The sequence below is a fragment of the Lissotriton helveticus genome, chromosome 5_1 (genome assembly GCF_964261635.1).
Source record: "Lissotriton helveticus chromosome 5_1, aLisHel1.1, whole genome shotgun sequence".
Classification (NCBI taxonomy): domain Eukaryota; kingdom Metazoa; phylum Chordata; class Amphibia; order Caudata; family Salamandridae; genus Lissotriton; species Lissotriton helveticus.
In genome coordinates this window covers 1,288,811,843-1,288,831,927 of record NC_136065.1, presented here as the reverse complement: position 1 = coordinate 1,288,831,927, position 20,085 = coordinate 1,288,811,843, and the positions used below count along the sequence as shown (strand labels likewise).

General features: G+C 44.5%; 1 protein-coding gene across 1 annotated transcript in view; it reads right to left on the bottom strand.

The window, feature by feature from the left end:
- Positions 1-20,085, bottom strand: part of PPFIA4 (PPFI scaffold protein A4) — a 1,997,086-nt gene that overhangs the window by 1,060,315 nt on the left and 916,686 nt on the right. Inside the window, exons 15-17 of the mRNA XM_078644121.1 lie at positions 18,133-18,264; positions 7,991-8,053; positions 6,968-7,059 (exon numbers count right to left, since the gene is read on the bottom strand). Of these exons, the coding sequence (XP_078500247.1) occupies positions 6,968-7,059; positions 7,991-8,053; positions 18,133-18,264 (287 nt within the window). The remainder of the gene's footprint in view (positions 1-6,967; positions 7,060-7,990; positions 8,054-18,132; positions 18,265-20,085) is intronic.

Genomic DNA, 20,085 nt, shown 5'->3' with positions numbered 1-20,085 from the left:
ACACACACACCTGATTGACCATACAGAAATCGCACCAATCACCGTCTCAGACCACGCACACATCACACTATCACTAAGCGGCAGACATAATGAGAAGCCAACCAGCAGATGGAGCTTGAACAGCGATATCCTACAAAACGAAGGCAACGTGAAGGAAATTGCAGGCGCAATAACAGAATACTTGGACCACAACGACAACGAGGAGGTTGGAAAAAGTACTATTTGGGACGCCCTGAAAGCAACGTTAAGAGGCAAGCTAATCAACATCAAAGCAAGAATGAACCGGGGGAGAAACAAGAAGATCAAAGAACTGGAAAAGGAAATAACTCAGCTAGAGAGAGGACACTGCGCAAACATAACAGACAAAAATACCCTGACAACACTAACAAAGAAGAAATATGAGCTGAACAAGATCCTAAGTGAGAGGGCGGGCACGTGGATAAACAAATTTAAATCCATCAACCTGTGTGCTGCAATCAAGGCTGGGAAACAACTAGCATCATACTTGAAAACGAAGCAGAGGCAACACACAATCGCAGCCATAATGGACAAAACTAACAAGTCACAAACCACAAACACAGGTATCCTCGAGGTATTCAGGCAGTTCTACCAAGAACTATACAGCGAGGACAAGAGTCTAAAAACCGATGGCGGCTGCTCAGCAAGACGAACGTGCCGGAGCTTACGGCAGACCAAAGAGAGTCACTAGAGGAGGACATAATAGATGCGGAAATTGACGCAGCCATCAACCAACTCAAACCAAACAAAGCACCAGGGCCAGACGGATACACAACAACATTCTACAAGACATTCATCCAACAGCTCAAACCAATAATGGCGGACACATACACACACTGCATACAAAGGGGCAGAATGACCGAGTCCATGGCCGAGGCAAACATTATCGTAATCCCTAAAGAAGGGAAGGACCCACAATTCCCGCAGAACTACAGACCCATATCGCTCATAAATGTAGACTGCAAGATCTACGCGAAGATACTAGCCAACAGACTAAACAGGGTTCTGCCTGCCCTCATCCACAACTCACAGGTAGGATACATCAAGAACAGACTATCGCACGACAACACGCGATTACTCTGCCACCTTATCAACCACACAACACACAGCGATGAACAGGCGGTGATGATAGCACTGGATGCAGAGAAAGCATTCGACAGAGTCTCCTGGTCATTCCTGAACAACTGCATGGACAAGTTCGGACTAGGAGCCAAATACAGAACCATGGTGATGGCCCTGTACAACGAGCCAAGAGCAAAAGTGCTGGTAAATTGAGGCACATCGGAAGCACTAACGCTGGGGAGAGGCACCAGGCAAGGATGCCCCCTCTCACCAGGTCTCTTTCTACTGGCACTAGAACCACTACTAGCCAGAATAAGAGACAACAACGTGATAACAGGTGTCACAATCAAAGACAAAACTGTCAAACTTGCAGCATACGCGGATGACATCCTCATCACAACCACCAAGCCGTCAACATCAATCACAGCCCTAATGGACACAATAGGAGAATACGCAGAGGCCACAGGATACAAACTCAACACAGATAAATCGGAATGCAAGCCAATGAACATCCATACCACAAAAGAGGTACTTGGAGACTCGGGTCTGGCTTGGCAAACAAAACCCCTTAAATACCTAGGCCTGCTGTTCGGGAGAGACCTAAAATCCACCTTAGAACACAATGAGGACGCAGCCCTGAAAAGGATAAAGGAAAGACTGGACCTGTGGTCACCCAAATACATAAGCTGGTGGGGCAGGATCGAAACAATAAAAATGATGGTTACGCCCGCCATCAACTACACACTCAGCATGCTACCGCTGGCAATGACAGATGCTTTCCATAAAAAACTGTACAAACTCATAAACAACTTCGTGTGAAGAGATAAGAAGCCAAGAATCAATCTACAAAAGCTGAGACTAACAAAAGACCTGGGGGGCCTCAACCTAACGAACTTCAAAAACTTCCAAACTGCGTGCTTAGCGAAGCAAGGAATATCCTGGCTCCCCAACACCCAAGGCTACGAACCTGTATGGCTGGAGGTAGAAAGGAGCATCCTGGGGGGAATCAATCCCATAGCGCTACTCACAGCAAACAAACACCCCCAAAGACTCAACCCAATCCTGAAGCACACCAAAGAGGCACTAATGAAAATAGACAGGAAGATGGGACAAAGAATGAAAGGTACAACATGGGAATCAATCTGGCTCAACATGAAGATAACGTACCAAGGGAAAATACTGCACAACGAAACATGGATGGAGAAAGGAATAACTCTACCAAACCAACTAGAAGCAAAACACTTGCAAATAACATTCCAAACTCTGCAACAATTACACGCGCTCCCAGAAGGCGAACTATACACATTCCTGAAAATCAAAACTGCCATAACGAAAGCAAACCTAAGTAAAGAAGAACCCACCATCATCAAATACATGCAAAGCCTGAACACGACGGGTCACCAAACGGCAAAAATATACAAGCTCCTCAGCCCTACCACATCCGCATTGAACAAGAAATCAACGAGCACAAGGGAACAACTCCTGGGCAGGCGGCTAAACGAGGACGAAAAGAGTAAACTGTGGCGTTCGTCGTCAACAAATAAGATAACCCCACAACTAGCACAGACAAAATTCTGGCTCCTCCACAGCGCATACTGGACCCTGGCAAAACTCCACAAAGCTGGCATAGGAGACACTGATAGCTGCTGGAACTGCGAAAAAGAGAAAGGCACCCTAGAACACCTGATCTTCGAGTGCCCCAAAGTCAAAAAGTTCTGGTCAAGGGTGAACAACTTCATCAATGACATCTTCAGCATAGACATAACGATCAGCTTTGTGAGCCTTGCCACGGAATACATGACGGCAGACCTAAACAGCAAAGAGGAAAGAGACCTAATGGACATACTGCTAACAGCAGCTCTAAAAATAATCCTGACAAACTGGAAAAACACAGCCAAAGCGAATTTTAAAACTTGGATAAACTGGGTGACATTTCTCAGAGGAGCAACAATATAACCGGCAAGTTCTCAAAGGAGCACAATGATAAGGAGGTGATGTGGGAACGCCTCGACGCACACCTGAAAACCCCAAATACTGGATAAGAAACCTCCCCCTCTTTCTTCTTCCTTTTTTCTTTCTCTCCTCTGACGACAACGACGCCGCAGTTCTATTAAGTTTACTATACTGTACTATATATATAACCTCTGATATGCACATTTTATATTTTAATAAAAACATTTGAAATAAAAAATAAAAAAAAGAATATAAGTGTAGGTGAATTCAAGATGGAATTGGGATTTTAAGTCTTTAGCTCAAGCAGGGGTGCTACAGTCTCTAATGGAAGGCTGCGGATTGTCCAAAGCTGGCCAGGGTTCACCCTTACACAGCACTGGTGATACTGAGGGATGGTGGCTGCACTAAGGGACCAAGGTATGGCCCAATTGCCAAGGCCCATCTCTCAATGGGTGCCATGGGGAATCCCTGTATCGGGTGGCTCTGGCATTTTTGTTTGGGGGACTAGCTGTTATGCGGACCCAAACTTCCTCTGCCTTGAGGGGGCAGGTGATTTGGCCTTGTAGAGGAAAACGTATGAAGGACCAGCAGGGTTTTGTCGTGGGTCCAAGTCAATTGAATCAGTCAATGCCAAAAGGGCCCAAGGTGTTGTTAAACATGACTACTTTGTATTATTTGCTGGGAAATTTTTATGTATTGTAAGTAGTGTACACACTGTAACTTTATAGGGAAACTGAAAATGGGTTGTGCTTATGAGGTGTAATAAATACGGCCAGAGAATGGTATATTGTCAAACACAAGAATTTAGGCTTGCATTGGTTCCTTTTGCGGAATCAGCTACATGTTTATGAGTATATAATGTATGTCTGGTTTCGAGATATGACCGATTTCGCTGAGGTTCCCCATCTGACAAGTACATTATATGCATCACCTTCTTATGAAATAATGAAAGCAACTACATTTCACCAATTATGTTGAGCTACAGCATCAGAATACTTCCAGAGCACTATTGATGACTTCATACAAGATGTCACAGATGAGATCACAAATGGTAATATTCATTCCATCACTGCTGACATCACATACATCCAATTTTATGTTCAGAATAAAGCACAATATCTAGCCTTTAGAAAAATTGTATTCGATTTTTTTTTTTGTTAACTCAGTGATCGATTTAAATTCATAAAGCACACGTTTACCTCAAAAGTTGTCCTACTGCTAGGATCAGTGATAAGTGAGGGCACACAGTAGTTGTGAAGAGTCAGGTTTTAAGGTCCTTGCAGAATAATCATGATATATTTTGGTCCATAGGGCGTGGCCATGCCCAGTGGGCACCAAGATCAGGCAACTGCCATTGGCCATCATGCTCTGCACTCAGTCCCATTTTTTCAAGAACCTGAAGGGAACAACCATGGCTAGCAGAATTTGGGTTAAGTATGCAGCCTTCAGCCACACCTTATATGAAGTAATCATCTCTCCACAAGCCAAACAGTTGGCCTCTGAGTATGCAAAGTAGGCACTGTGCACAGGACATGGCCTACATCCTATTTTTTTTTAAGTTTTATATAGCGCTGGCTGGACCCGGATGTATCAGAGCGCTTTGCATGGGCATCAGATCATAGTTACAGGTTACATCGTTACAAAAGTTACACAGTTCTTAGAGCAGGGCAACATAGTTACTTGTAAGGTCGAGATAAACAATAAGCACAAATACGTAAGGGGAAAAGCAGGCAAGGTGAGAGATTCAGGGGAGGGGGGTTGGAGCAGGGGAAGTAGACAGATAATGAAGGCGGGAAAGAGGAGGGGAGGGTGAGAGACACAGCATGGGGAGAGGAGGGGAAGGGTGACGGGGACACAAACCGGTAGACGAGTCAAGGCAACGTCCAAAGTCCAGTAAGCTGTGATCCCAGGGGAAGTGGTATCCCTTCCCTATCTCTATTGCTAGAGGCTCCCTTTACGCAGTGGACTCTCTCAGAGGGGTCTCTGAAACTCCAAGGCCTACATACTGGATCCTTCCCCAAAAAGGGGAGAGGGAGTGCTTTAGCAAGGGGTGCCATACCATACCACAAGTGTGAGGCTCCCTTGGCGCAGTGGACTCACTCAGCGGGTTCGCTGAGACTCCAGAGTATAAATATTGGATCTTTCCCCAACAAGGGGAGAAGGAGTGCTTAGTCAAAGGGCACAAAGGACAGGGGGGTAGGCAGAGAAGCAGGCAAGGGGAGAGATTCAGGGGAGAGAGGATAGGAGCTAGGGAAGAGACAAAAAGGAGAGACGAAAAGAAGTCTGCCTAAAGACCGACTGGGTAGGTAATGACCAAGAAGGGACTCCACGGCCTATCTCCCCTATAGCTAAACCAAGTAGCTCCATCGGGCATCAGACAAAATAGTTCAGTCTCAATACATTGAGAGAGGAGGGAGGGAGAGACATAAATAGAGGGAGGATGCGATAGGAGTCGACAGGAGAGACAAAAGGAAGTGCAACAATGAGGTTCAACAATATACCAGAAAAAGATCAACAAGTAAACATTATATCAAACAATCAGCAATACAATTAGGGGAGGAGAGAAAGGAGAGATAAAGTAGTGGGGCGTAGGGGAGGAGGGAAAGTGAGGATAAGGGAAGAGAAAACCGTAGAGACGAAAGGAAGTCTGTCTAAAGACCGACTGTGTAGGTGACGACCAAGGCGGGAATCCACGGCCTATGTCCCCTATAGCTAAACCAGCTAGCTCCATCGGGCATCAGACAAAATAGTTCGGTCTCAATACATTGAGAGAGGAGGGAAGGAGAGACATAAATAGAGGGAGGATGCGGAAGGAGACGACAGGAGAGACGAAAGGATGTGCAACAATGTGGTTCAACAATACCAGAAAAAGAACAACAAGTAAACATTAAATCAAACAGTCAGCAATACATTAGGGGAGGAGAGAAAGGAGAGAGAAGGTAGTGGGGGGTAGGAGAGAGAGTCAGGCTAAGGGAAGAGACAACCATAGAGACGAAAGGAAGTCTGTCTTAAGACCGACTGGGAAGGTGACGACCAAGGAGGGAATCCACGGCCCATCTCCCCTATAGCTAAACCATATTTTTCTTTCAATTGAGTTTTCACTATAGTAAAATAATCAACTGGATGATCATGACTGAAGAGAAATAGACTAACACCATTGATTACATGACCTGGCATCTACATAGAAAAAAGAACCGAGCATGATACATGAATGGGGAGCAATGGATGATGTGACCGAAGACTGCAGGCAGACCAACTTAAGACATTTCTTGTGTACATCAAGATATATCAGAACATTGGAATGTTGAGAGCTCCATTAAAAACGAATGGAGTGCTCCGGGCGTCTAGTGGCCAGTAGAAGCCTTGATCATCAACATTCCAATGTTTAACAAAAGCCTCACAGAGCCTGAGGGGATTTCATGGGCTCCGTGATGCCTTTGTTTTACAAATTAGAACATTCAGCTCCCTAGGGCAAAATGTTCTAAAAGCCTTAGAGCCCTCTCTAGCGGACCCTACCGGCCATTAAAGCCCAGTTCCGTTGTTAAAGGGCCTCCCCTCCGGCTCCGGCCTTTAACCCTGTAGTGGGCCTTAAATGGTCGGTAGAGCCCACTACGGCAGGCTCGAAGGCTTTATTAAAAGCCACAAAGCCATACTTGATACAGTCTGTGAAAGTTGGTAGTCTTGTCACAAATAACATCAAATTGAGACATGAGAGGCAGTGCGACTTTCTCCATCATGAAGCTGTTAACTGAGATCTATATATATTTTAGACAAATCCATTTCCTGACCCTTTTCCTGTCAGGACGCAACATCAATCAGCTCTGTTCAAATGAACACTCATCAACATGCCGAATACTATTCTACCTTCACACACAAACACAAGAATTACAATAGCTGCGGTTTGCTCTTGTTAATTGGAAACACCACTAGTTACCTCGGGTGAACACTTTCCATGAATGTCCCGCTTCTTGCCTTCAGCTGTTCCACCTCTAAGCGCAATTTTGTCATTTCCTCTGCTAACCTTCCCTGAAAATCAACACAACAAGGATCTTTGAAATTAATAATGCACACAAAGCAAGTTACATGGGGAAATAAGGCACCATAACGTGGCAAAGAATCGGCATGCAGCAGGCACCGTGAAGAGGGTAAGAAATAACACAAAGTAAATGTAAAAACATAATAAATCAAATGAACTGTATATTTGTACTTAACTGATACTAGCGTTGTGAGACATTTCTGAAGTTGGCCGTTGCTATCTTTATGAAGTAATTTTAAAAACATCACCATCAAGTTTAAATACAAAAAATCCAGACAGTAGAAATTCTTACAAAAAGTAGGTTTTGCGATAGAAAACACACACATAACCTGCTTATTGAGGGACACTTCTTCCATGTAAATGTTTTAGCAGAAAAATAAATCACCCACAAGATTATTTTCTCACAACATTTTCTCACAGGCAAAGCTATGTGAAGGTGATTTGCTTACCAACTTGATAAAGTGTCAAATTTGCAAAACGTCTCTGGGAGAACTGTAAAAATGTAATTGGAACCATTTTGTGTCTTGCCTATCGCACATCACATTATTTTGAAAGTATTGCATTGAAGGACGTGTACACTATAGCGTCATCATTTTCCAAAAGAAATAATTTAGAGAATAACTTCACATAAATATCTTTCACAACAACCTCTCACTCCCGTAATATTCAGATCAGGCTTAACATGGCAGAAACAAAAACGTGTGTGTGCGCACTCAGGATGTGTGTAGTGGGAGAGAGGCATAAATGGAAAAGCACAAAATTAAAAAGATAATAAGGGAGGTCGATGTTTAACAAAAAAGGTCAACGTAATAAACCACATAGCAAAGCACGGCACTGTAAAGTATGTGTCTGAAAAGTAATTTTAGCAAAAGATGTTTCGGTAAATGATTTTATCTCGTGACCCGTTTCCCACCAGCTTACCTTGTCATGCTGATACAGCTCAATTTGTTTTTGTGTATTTTCCAATTCTTGCATTAAGGCATTCTAGAAAAATAAATATATACAGATTGGCTACGAAAGGAAAACTTGGTACAATTATCCATAAAGGCTGTATTATATTAGGAGTAATAATAATTATTCACGGCTAAATTCTCAACAATTTTCTCAATGGAAACAAACAGACTGAGTTATTCTAGTTATGATGGTTATTATTAATGGTTGAACGGCCTCATTTCTTTGCGTTCTGCGAGGTCACTGAATTACTGAAGAGGGATGCGAGTGCCACAATGAATGAATGCACACAAAGCAGGGACTAAAATTAAGTACTGTGCAGTGACGTGGGCAGTAAAAGGATTTAGTGGAGTGTAATGGACGGTAGAGCGGTGTGACTGCTACCATTAAACAGAGTGTAGGATGCTATGAAATATTAACGAAAAAAGCACAGAATAATGCGCATGCCACTATCGGCCTCTGGGAAGGCAAGTCCTTTCCTTCTGCTTATAAAGGCGTGGGCTTCGAGGACATGGGTTTGGATAACAGCACATGCCCTTACAGGGCCGGAATGGCTGTAGCTGGCACCGGGCATTTCCCCGGTGAGTTGCCAGGGTGGGGACCGGTTTTGGGCGCCTGGGGGTCCGTTTTTGTTACAAGGCCGCTTTTGCAGCGTAGCTGCAATATCGGCCTCTGTAACAAAATCGTCTGAAACCAGCCCTGGCAAATAGCTAGGCCGCACCCCCAAACCCCGGGGTGGGGCGGCCGAGCACATTGTCAGGGCCGGTTTTGGTTCCCAGTCTGGCCCTGTTATGTTATGTTAATGTAGATTTATAAAGCGCATTATCACCCAGTGGTCTCTAATCGCTATCCGCGGACGTCCAGCACCAGGTGAGAAGAAAGTGGCCTGCTCAGAGAGGCCCCCATGCCTCTAAGAAAAGCACAGTCTTCAGTTTCTTTCTGAATGGAAGGAGATTCGTTTCCTTGCGTAGATTTGCGGGAAGGCTGTTCCATGCCTGAGGAATTGTGGTCGAGAAAGCTCTTCCACCCATGCACAAGAGATTAAACCGGGGGCAAACCAAGCAACATGCATCAGCTGACGGAAGCGCCTGCTCGGAGTATAGTTAGTCAATCGGTCCTTGATGTAACTGGGGGCTAAGCCATGAATGGCTTTATGCGCAATACAGAGGCTTTTAAATTTGGTTCTCTGTATGATCGGGAGCCAGTGTAGGTCCCGCAGTAAGGGAGTGGCATGTGCATGTCTAGGTTTTTTGAAAATTAATCTGGCCGCGTCATTCATGACAACCTGGAGCCTGGCCAGAAGTTTTTTTGGTAGGAGTTTTTTTGGTAGGCCATAGTACAAAGAGTTGCCATAATCGAGACGCGACAGAATCAATGCTGAAACTGCCAGTCTAAGGGTAGCAAAGTACAACAGTGGGGACAGTTTCCGAAGCTGTCGCATTAGACCAACACTGGTTCCGACCACAGCCGACACCTGTTGTGCCAGAGATAGCAAGGCATCAATTTTGATGCCAATGATTTTTACAGCCGCGGCAGGTTCGGGAACGGGCCCAAGTTCTGAAGGTCAGAATAGATCATTCCAGGGGTTTGAGGCCGTGGTGACCACCAAAACCTCCGTTTTGTCAGGGTTTATTTTTAGCGAATTGACCGACATCCAGTTGATGGTGAACTTGAGAATATCCTGCATTCTCAAGTGAGCCCTAGGTGAGTGGTCAATCTGGATCAGAATTTGAGTGTCGTCGGCATAGTTATAAACCCTGCACTCCATCTGGTTCAGCGCTGCAACCAGGGGCTTCAAATAAGCATTGAAAAGCAGAGGTGATAAAGCTGAACCCTGAGGCACTCCGCATGCCAGAGTGGCTGGGTGGGACACCAAATCTGCTAGTTGTACTCGCTTGGAGCAGTCCCTAAGGAAGGAGGTCAGCCAGGCCAGAGCCGTGCCCTGAATCCCTAGATCCGCTATCCGCGACAGTAATTGGCCATGATTAACGGTATCAAATGCCGCTGATCGGTCCAGTAATACCAGAGCACACAGCACTTTTCTGTCAGCCCTAAGTCTCAAGTCATCCAGCACGGAGAGCATAACCAATTCTGTGCTGTGATGGGCTCTGAACCCAGCCTGATTAGACTCAAGAAGATGGTTAGATTCCAGGTGGTGGGTAAGGGATTGTAAAGCGTGCTGTTCTACTATTTTTGCCAAAAAAGGCAGCTGCGAAATTGGCCTAAAATTCTTTAAATTCTTAGGATCAGCAACTGGTTTCTTTAAGAGCGGAATCACCCGGGCTTCCTTAAAATTGGAGGGAACAAGTCCTATTTCCAAGGAGCGATTCAGGAGGGAGAGCACTTTGTCCTCAATACACGGCCATGCCATCCTAAAAATTTTGGGAGGACATGGGTCAGCTGGAGAGCCCGATTTCACTCGTCCAGCTAAGATGGACAGAAGCTCCTTGGTGAGTAAAGGCAAGGTGGTCAATAAATTAGCCAACCTGGTTGGGGGGGTTGAGAGGCTCAATTGAGCAGGGAAGGATTGGGTGTGATGGATTTCTGTCATCAAATCCTTTATCTTTCCCAGGAAGAAGGATTGAAAATCGTGGCAATCCTTTTGACTAAAGGTAGATTTTTGCACCCTATCCTTCCTTAACTCGTTTAGGATCCTAAAGATCTATTTCTGGGGGTTAGCAGCCTCCGCAATCGTAGCCTCATAAAATTCGACCTTCCGTAACAGGATGGCTTTTTTTATATGCAGCAAACTTCAGTACATAGGCTGTGTGGGCACTGGGTTCATAAGATTTGCGCCAGGCTCTCTCACACTGACGGAGTGCTTGTTTTAGTTCCCTGAGTGTAGTAATGAACCAAGATGACCCTTTACCCTTGTCTGCCAATCTGATCTTACGGGCCGGTGCCACAACCTCGATGGCTTCCTTAAGTTTAGACAGTAGGGTGGCACTCTAATTCTCCAAATTACCCTTCCCGGGTGAACGTTTATCTGGGTGCAATAAGATGGCTGTCAGGTCGGTCGCGTTGACCTTCTTCCAACTACGCAGTATTTTCCATTCAGGCATGGAGTTTGTCATTCTTGTAGAGAGAGGAAATTGGCCATCAATTAGATAATGGTCCGACCAAGAGCAAGGAGAGATGACTATAGGACCAATCAGCGGGCAGGATGACCAGACCAGATCTAGTGTATGACCTTTCTCATGTGTAGACCCAACCACCATTTGGCTGAGTCCTAAAGAGGTTAAGGACTCTTCCAACTCCTTTGCCTGGCCGTCCTTCGGGGTTATTTTCCAATGAAAATTAAAATCCCCAAGCACCAACATTCCTTGGTTGCGAGAACGGAGATGATGAACTAATTCCAAGAAAGGTTCCATAAACCTAGATGAAGTGCGTGGGGGGCAGTAGACTAGGAGGAATACAGCACAGTCTGTAGGGGAGCAAAATTTTATTCCCAGTACATCTGCGCCTTCTATACTTTCAGAGCATAGGGTTTCAGTTTTCAATGCATGGTTAAAAAGGAAAGCTACGCCCCACGCCTTCGTATTACTAGGTCGATTAAGATGAATAGCATCAAAATTAGGAGGCAGCGCAGCAACCAGATCCGGAATAGAAGACTCATCCAGCCACGTTTCTGTGACACCTAGGAGGTCCTGGCTGTCCTCTTGCAGCGGCGAAAAGACCTCAAGGCAATGCTTCTGTAGTGAGCGGGTATTAAGCAGTGCGAACCTGCACCCTTGACGGCTCACCTGCTTTACCGGTTTTGCAGATAGAGGAGCTTTCTTGCCATTTCTGCAGTCCCTCTCGCCCAAGTTTTGCCAATTATCTATCGGGCAATGGGTAAGCTCCTTTCTTCAGGGAAAGCAGCATCTGCTTGGAGTAGACAATAGGGGGGCCAGGGGTCGTGGCCTCTGGTCCCGGCCGGTTGAGGACGGGCGCTGACGGGCTTGCCTTGGGCGCGCCTTCGTCACGGTGCGCCCGCTGCGCACGTCTGCTGCACGTCAGAGCCAGCATTCCTCTAAAGTAGAGGTTGACAGGGGGAAGGCCCGCCTTCGCCATCCCCGAAAGTGCGTCACTCCCTGGGGGGTCCCGGCTATTGGTCAGAAGAGCCCTCCACTCAAATGGCACAAGCCGTGGTGGACCGAGGCCAATGACAGCTGGGAAGCACGGTGTGGAGCGCCAGAGGAAGGAGTCCTAAACGGGGGGTGAGTCAGGTAAGTAGTTTTAAAACATTAAGCTGTGCGATTTAATCTGATAAACAATTAAAACCAAAATGTGCAAGTCAAATCATGTAAAACATTTTAGGCGGTCTAGAAGAACTCTGAGCAGCGTAGCTAGCACCTCACCAGGAATGCGCGTCCGCTGCGCGTCAGAGCCGGCATTCCCCTAAAGTAGAGGTTGACAGGGGGAAGGCCCGCCTTCGCCGTCCCGGGAAGTGTATCACTCCCTGGGGGGGTCCCGGCTATTGGTCAGAAGAGCCTTACACTCAAACGGGCCAAGCCGAGGTGGACCGGGGTCAATGACCACTGGGGAGCATGGCGTGGAGCACCAGAGGAAGGAGTCCTAAACCGGGGGTGAGTCAGGGGAAGTAGTTTTAAAACATCGAGCTGTGCGATTTAATCTGATAAACAATTAAAACCAAAATGTGCAAGTCAAATCATGTAAAACGCTTTAGGCGGTCTAGAGGAACTCTGAGCAGCGTACCTAGCGCCTCACCAGGAAAGCCCTTCTCACTGAGCCCAGTGGACTATATTTCTATTATATAAAACACTACAGTACCTTAAAGTCAAGGGTTGCTCCTCTGTTTAGGCGGAGGAGCGTCATCCCACTAATAAAATTGCACCCAGAAATGAAAAATAAAATGGTAATAAATTCCATTTATTACCATTTTATTTTTGAATCCCCGAGCCGAGCGCCAGGACAGGGGGCAGGGCTTACTGGTTTCTGCTGCTGCCATTCAGGCAACAGCACAAAGCTGTGATGAGCAGAAACTTTAAGTTTAAAGTGCGCATGTCTCTTTGGGCGGCAGTTTTGCAACAGCCTGCCAGACACGCACATTGTATGCCCCTCTAACCCTGTTATCTTAGACTGTGGGATTAGAGAAAGCATAGGGCCCCCGTGTCCTCGGGAGCGTCAAAGGAGGCTGCTCCCTCCAATCCTGGGGCTGCTTTCATGCTGTATGAGAGCAGAGCCAGGATTGGTTGGTTCTGTTTCCTAGGTCCTGCTGGAGCCTGCCTGCCTGGAGAAGAGTAGCGAAAAGGATGTCGCACCAGGAAGTTAAGTGTTTTTTATTTTTTTACTTAGTTTATTTACTTTTATTTTTCTCCCGCCCATCTCACCACCCTTCATACATGCCAGCCGCCACTGCTTAAAGTGCAACATTAATTTGAGTAAATTCCTGGTATTGAAAAATTACTAACAACAAATAATAATCTCACTTCCTTTGAAACCATCTAATTTATTTATTAGCATTAACAGGCATTGTTTCATAAGAATGCTGTTTTAAGTGGTTGGACAAGCCAGGTCAAAGGCTGAACGGTTTATTGGCAGATTTCTTTCTATCATCTGCGTTGTTTTAGATTCAGTCGGAACAGTTCGTGCTGATTGGTTACAGGTGGAAAGCCACAATTTGGGGTGACCATGAGGGGGGCAGGGTGGGCAGTTGCAAGGAGACAATCTAATGATCATCCCGCACCAGACATTATGGCTCTAGCATGCACAAACGTCCAGGATGTAGCTGGAAACTATAGGTATTGGCCTTCACCTGTGCAGTAAATCCTTACTTCTCCAAACGGATTGCTGCCACCTCTACAACCAGCCTGCTGGCTTCATCTTAGTCTAAGGTTCGTCTCCCTTCTGAAATCTCAAAGGGAGTGATATTTAGAGGGCAAGTTAAAAGGTTCCCAGGAGTGTTTTTTAAGGCCCGAAGAAATGAAGATGGGGCTATGATTTATTGTGCTTTTATTAATGTATATGGGCTGTATGCCACTTGATTCCCTAATGTGAGCTTCCAGTACTTCCCAGGGGACTCAATAGGTCGTTAAGGATGAGTAAGAATAACTATTTTTGCACATAGACAAGTAGTCTCGGCTCAGATGAATGCCATTGGATACAAGCAACAGGCATGATGGGCTCTTTCCCAAATCAGATAAGACTAAGTCAGTTGGAGGGCATGATGATGTGGTCAGCTCTTTATCTGGTGCTATATTTTAATGCATTGTATTGCATTTTATGTTTATATATAAGTGTTTTACATACTCTAATTAATTTTGCAACATACACATGGTGGCGCCTTTCTTGTACTTTGTTAGCGATGACTGCTATGATCTGTCATCTGAGTTGTTAATATATTCAATTTTGTTTTGTTTCTTAAAGACAAAACATTCACTATGACTCAGCTACTGGTTGAATGACCACAATAAACATTTCTCAGATTGTGCTCGGTATGTTGTTAATAGCTTACTGTCTTTTATCTCTCAGAGCTTGGTGTCTGATGCTTGATTATGGGACACCTTGTGCCTTTACTGTTTTTCAATTCTGGTCAGAGTGTTTTCACTTGAAAAGGGGAGGTCGAGGGAGGGGGTGGTGTGTGTGTATGTGTGTGTGCCTGTGCGTTTTCGTTTACCTCTAAACTCTACTGTCCTAATTTCCTGTTCAAAACTAGCCAATTTTCACACTAAAGATTATTCAACAAATTGTTTTTGTTCAAAGTGGTGCTCACAATTTGAAACCTTAAAAATAGACATATTATTATTATTATTATTATTATTAACGAGTTTTATATAGCGCCTGGTTACCCTTGGGCATCCCAGCGCTGATCCAGAAGAAGGCGCTGCCACTGTAAACACAAGAACTAGACAGTAAATAAATGAGTTTTTAAAAGCTTACGGAAGCGAAGAAGACTCGTTTCTTGAGTATGTGTTTTAACTCTCTCTGTAGTTTTTCAAACAAAGCTCATATGTTAATGAGTGAGTGAGTGCATGAATGAGTGACCTTTCACTGGTCTTCAGCCGTGTCCATGCTGGATAACGCTGTTTACAAGAAGAATCACAAGGGCACAGACAAGTTACTACTTTAACACTTGAATCTTCTATGACAAAAGGGTTCAACTTTCAAAGGGGGACTCCATAAGGTGTGACAGCAATGGGGTTATTAATTCTGAGGAGTGTAGCCCTGCTAACTCTATTTTGGTCAAAACACAGTTCTGAGTGAATCTCTGCTCATCTCCTGGAGCCTGCACAAGCAGCAGCCAATTCCCAAACAAGTCTGTGTTACGTTCAAGCAGTGCTAACAATTTTAAAGTAAAGAACACAACACAATAAGATTCCCCAACCAATTTAGAAAATAGAGATAAAATGAATGAGTTGTAAGACACCAGTTTCATTAAAATAGTTTAAGAGGTCCCAAAAATATATGTTATTTTAAGTTCAGGACAAAAAGCACAAAAAAGTAAAGAGCCAATCAAAAATGATAGTTTGCTGTTGAGCAAGACCTAGTGTGTTTTCAGACCAACTGCAATGGAGAGGAGGTCGGATACATCAAGCAGGTCGTCCCGGTCGAAGTTTTACCATGATTCTAGGGATTTAGTTGCAAAAAGTGGTCACAAAATGCACAACAACTTTTTGCAAATGGAAATCATTTTGGGTACCGACCTATGTACTAATAGGTCGGTTTGCAAAATTTAGAATCGTAGTGGGTCTCAAATCAACCTACCTCATCATCATGTTTTGCAACCAAATTACACTTGAAAACATTAATACATACCATAAAGGACTGCTGATTGTAAGGGAAGTCCTAAATATGTGCCTTCCAAATAATGATTTGGTATGCCTTCCTAAATCAATTTTGTGATTCTGTAGCACATCACCGAATTACAAAATGGGTTTAGTACATTAAAAAAACAATTTTGTGGTTGTAAAACCGGTGAATTTGTGAATTGCAGGCTTGCAACCACAAAATGGTTTTATACATCAGGCCCCTAGCCTTTTAAAAGGAATCAAAATTCTCCAGGGGGAATATCAATGACTGTGGACAGTGAGGGCCCATAAAAAGTCAGATATGTCAATGCTGAGCTCCAACTGAAGTCATTACCTTTAACATTAAAAACTTTGAGTGGGAAAATCAGGATATCGTAGCTGCTGAGGCTTCTTCTTGGATCAAATAGATGTGCTGCCTCACCCGGGTCCAAGGTTTCAATCATTTTTTTTTAAGTTGAAATCCTTCTGTGGGGCAAGGCCGGAAGCCATAGCCAGATAGGGCTTCATAAGTCCAGATACTTTTGTTGCAAAGTCCAGATGAACCTCTTTTCAGTTACCAGATCTCCCTACAGCTAGATCTCCTACAGAGTCCAGTCCTCTGTGGTCAGCTGAGCCTTCTTGAAGCCAGATGTAACTCTGGTTTTTGTGAGGATTAAATAAAGAGCCATCTAGTGGCTGGGCATCCCTGCCATTTTTGCCTTTTCCCTCAATGTTCACTGGAATTTTGCTCTTTTTGCATACCTTGCTCTTTTAGTTTCCCAATTTCCTAGGGACTTTTCAAACTGCTGATCTGTTGCCCAGATATGGGGATACCCTCAATTGGTCTTCCCATGCCATAGGTCAAGAGTGTAGCACCCCCTCTGCACGACCCCTGACTGGTGTCAGCATGAAATGAAAGACCCTGCCTCAAAGTTTTAACTCAGATCTGACGCACCTCTATTAATAAAAATGCTAACAAGCAGCATTTCTTACTGCTTTCTCACTGGTTTATTGGGGCATATGCTTTTCAACTTATTGGCTAATTTACAAATGGAGGAATTTAGTTTCTAACTTAATTTTACATCTGACAGTCTCTTTTGGAAGAGTGATCGAATAATTTGTTGATTCAAGAGGCAGCTCAAAGAACTCACACTGAATATTGTTAATTTTATTTGTTTATAGCACTTTAGGTGTATACAAAACATTCTTCAAAGGCAAAGTCAGAAACAGTGGTGTAGCTAGACCCATTGCCACCTGGAGCGATCCCTGATCCCTGGGGGGTGGCAGTCGACAGACAACTTGTTCTCGGGGTGATAGTCGAGAGACTCCTTTCTCACCTCCGCAGACCCCCTTGCCCTCCTATAGATATGCCAATGGTCAGAACTGGAGATGCTACAACTGTATAGAACTGTAGTTGCATATATTGCTTTCTACTTCTGAGGAGGTACTGGAGCACTTTATGGCAAGTAGCATGCTACTCTGTAACTGAACATTATTGATCAATCTAGAGGTTATTAATTAATATTGAATGTTTGTTGGTTATTGGGTTAGTCTAGGGCTCTGAGGAAACTGTGAAGCATTTCATCCGTTTGTAGTGGTAGTTTCAGTTAATATGAGTTAGATTTGATTATTAGAGTGAGTTAATGGTTAGTTTATTCAAGTATTATAGAGAGAAAGAAGGCAGGCTTCTGAAAGAGTAGGGTGTACCCAGAGGCAAATACGAAGGTGGATGAGAGAATTGACACTATATGAAAATCAGGTTCTTTTCATGCAGGTTTTTTTTAGGAATATTAAGAAAGGATGCAATCCGGGGAAGTAAGAGTAGAAAGAGATCTTAAGTTGATTACCTGTGGGCAGGTGATATATGCTGTTGCGTCTTTGGTTGTTCCGGTAGGCTGTTGATGGTGTTGATGCAGTCTGTCTGTTTTTTCACAGATATTGTAAATTATTGTTTTTTTTTTGCTTTGTACTTGTTTTATAATATGAAGTACTGTGTTATGTGCCATGTCCCGCTAGAGGGTCCTTTAGGGTTGCCTGTTGTCAATGACTTTTTTGAGCAATGTGTTAACTCCAAATCTTTGATATTGACTTTTAGAATGTTAAAATATATTTGCAACATTTCAAATACGGTAATCAATATAATAGGTTTTGCATTCGCCTGGCCTCTGAGGAGGCTTAGAATGTTTTATGTCTTGCTTATTCGTTTTTAATAAAATAAACAACGTATAGATGACTGCTCATAACACTCTCAAGTCCACAGTAGAATATTATTCTGCCCTGAAAGCCATGCCATGTACAAAATTATAACGTACTGTCCATCGCAGCCTTACATATGAGTTCGTGGGTACAGCTTTTACTCAGTGCACAGTACTCTAAAGTTACCTTTTCCTCCAGTGACGCCATTCGCTCCTTTAGGTGCAGCTGGAGCCTCTCATTGGACTCCGTCAGCAGTCTGTCCACTGTGTCCGAAAGCCTCTTGTTGTGTTCTTCATTCATTTTCTCGCGCTGTCGAGCCTTGCAGAAGAGAGGAATATTTTATTATATAGATAAAAATCAACCTCTTAAGGCAGGGTCGGACTGGGACAGAAAATAGGCTGGGGCACCAACATAAAAGTGCCACGCATTACTGAATTAGAAAGCTAAAAAAGTGTCCCACATTTGCAAATTAATGGCGTTTCGATGTATGGGTGTTTTGCAAGATGAAGGGAGAGTGCATTAATTTGTCTTTGCTGCAGGGCATTTCATGGCAATATCAGCGAAATGAACAGTAAAACCAAGCCCACCATGTGGTAAAACAGCCAAAAAATTAGCCCACATCCTGACCTGGCGAACCAGCCCATCAGGCACTGTGGCGGCTCATCCATAATGGCAGAGGAGCGTCACCCCACTGGTCAGAGTCCGTCACAGAAAAATAAAATAATATTAAAACAATAATATAATTTTATTTATCTGTGATGGTCTCTTACTCATGGTGCTTGTGTCCAGGGCCAGGATAGGCCATGACAGGCAGGAGGGGTGGATCCTTAGAAGTGCACATGTAAGTTTGGATGGCCATCTTGGGCCTGCCAAACAGACATACATACTTCTATTTCTCCAACCCAGACGTGTTCACAGCCAGGTTGGAGAAAAGCTGTAGGTTCCCAGATAGTGTCTGAGCAGCAGAGCAGACCGCTCACACCATTCTTTGCACTGCAAGAGCAGCGTCTGGATTGGGTTGTACAGCCTGTGCCTTCCCAGAGACTGCAGGGAGTGAAGCACCGAGGTGGCCATTGGCATTGGGGTAGTGAGAGATAAGCTTTTTTTAAATATTATTTTTATCCTTAATTCCCCGTCCTGTCTTTCGTTGTGTGGCAGCCGCTAGGCTAGTCCAACATTGTCTTAAGATATAATTGAGAGGTTCATGTATCTCAGCTGTTCTACCAGGGACCCTTTTATCTTGAGTTACTTCTATTGGTCCTAATAGACAGTGTCACATTCTACAGGGTTAAGGAAACAGCAATAGGAAGAAACAGTGAAAAGACTCAACAAAGAGGTTTGCTAACAACTCAACAGAGCAGAAAATCTGAATAATCCGTCCCCGTCCCCACACACACCCAAACAAATGAGGAGGCCTCTCTTGGCTGCACCAGTGATGATTGTGCCAATGCTATGCAATACCTTAAACTTACAGGCTGACACAAACAAGGAGGTGGGGCTGCTGCAGTTATGGCATCAGTAGTACAAAGAGTTCATATAGTGACGCTTTCTGGCCGCTGTGGCAGAAGCTGCTAATCCAGAAGTTAATTCACTCATCAATTTGTCCTTCCAATCTGCCACAGTTCCGCCTGAATGGAAGCAGGCCAAAACCTTCTCTCGACCCGGCCAACCCTGTCAACTCTCGCCCCATTTCCCTCCTTCCTGCGGTAGCCAAGGTATGCTAAAAGGGGGTCTTTAAGCAGCTGTCCAATTTTGTAGAGACTTCAAGATCGTTACATCCTGCTCAGTCAGGGTTTAGAGCTACTTACAGCACAGAGGCGGCGCTGGTGGAAATATCTAAAGCCATTAGAGAATGCTTGGATGGGGGCGGGAGAGCGGCTCTGATTTTATTGGACCTCTCTGCCGCCTTCGACGCGGTGCCACACTCACTGTTACTAGTGTGCCTCACGAACATTGGTGTTATCGGCCCAGCGTGGGACTGGGTTAAATCATTTTTGGCAGACAGATCACAGCAAGTTTGGCTAGCTCCTTTTTCATCAACCCCACAAAAGGTGACTACTGGAGTACCTCAGGGTTCCACCCTGAGCCCCCTCCTTTTTAATGTATAATGTCACCCCTTTGGTCTATCTGGCTGAGGAG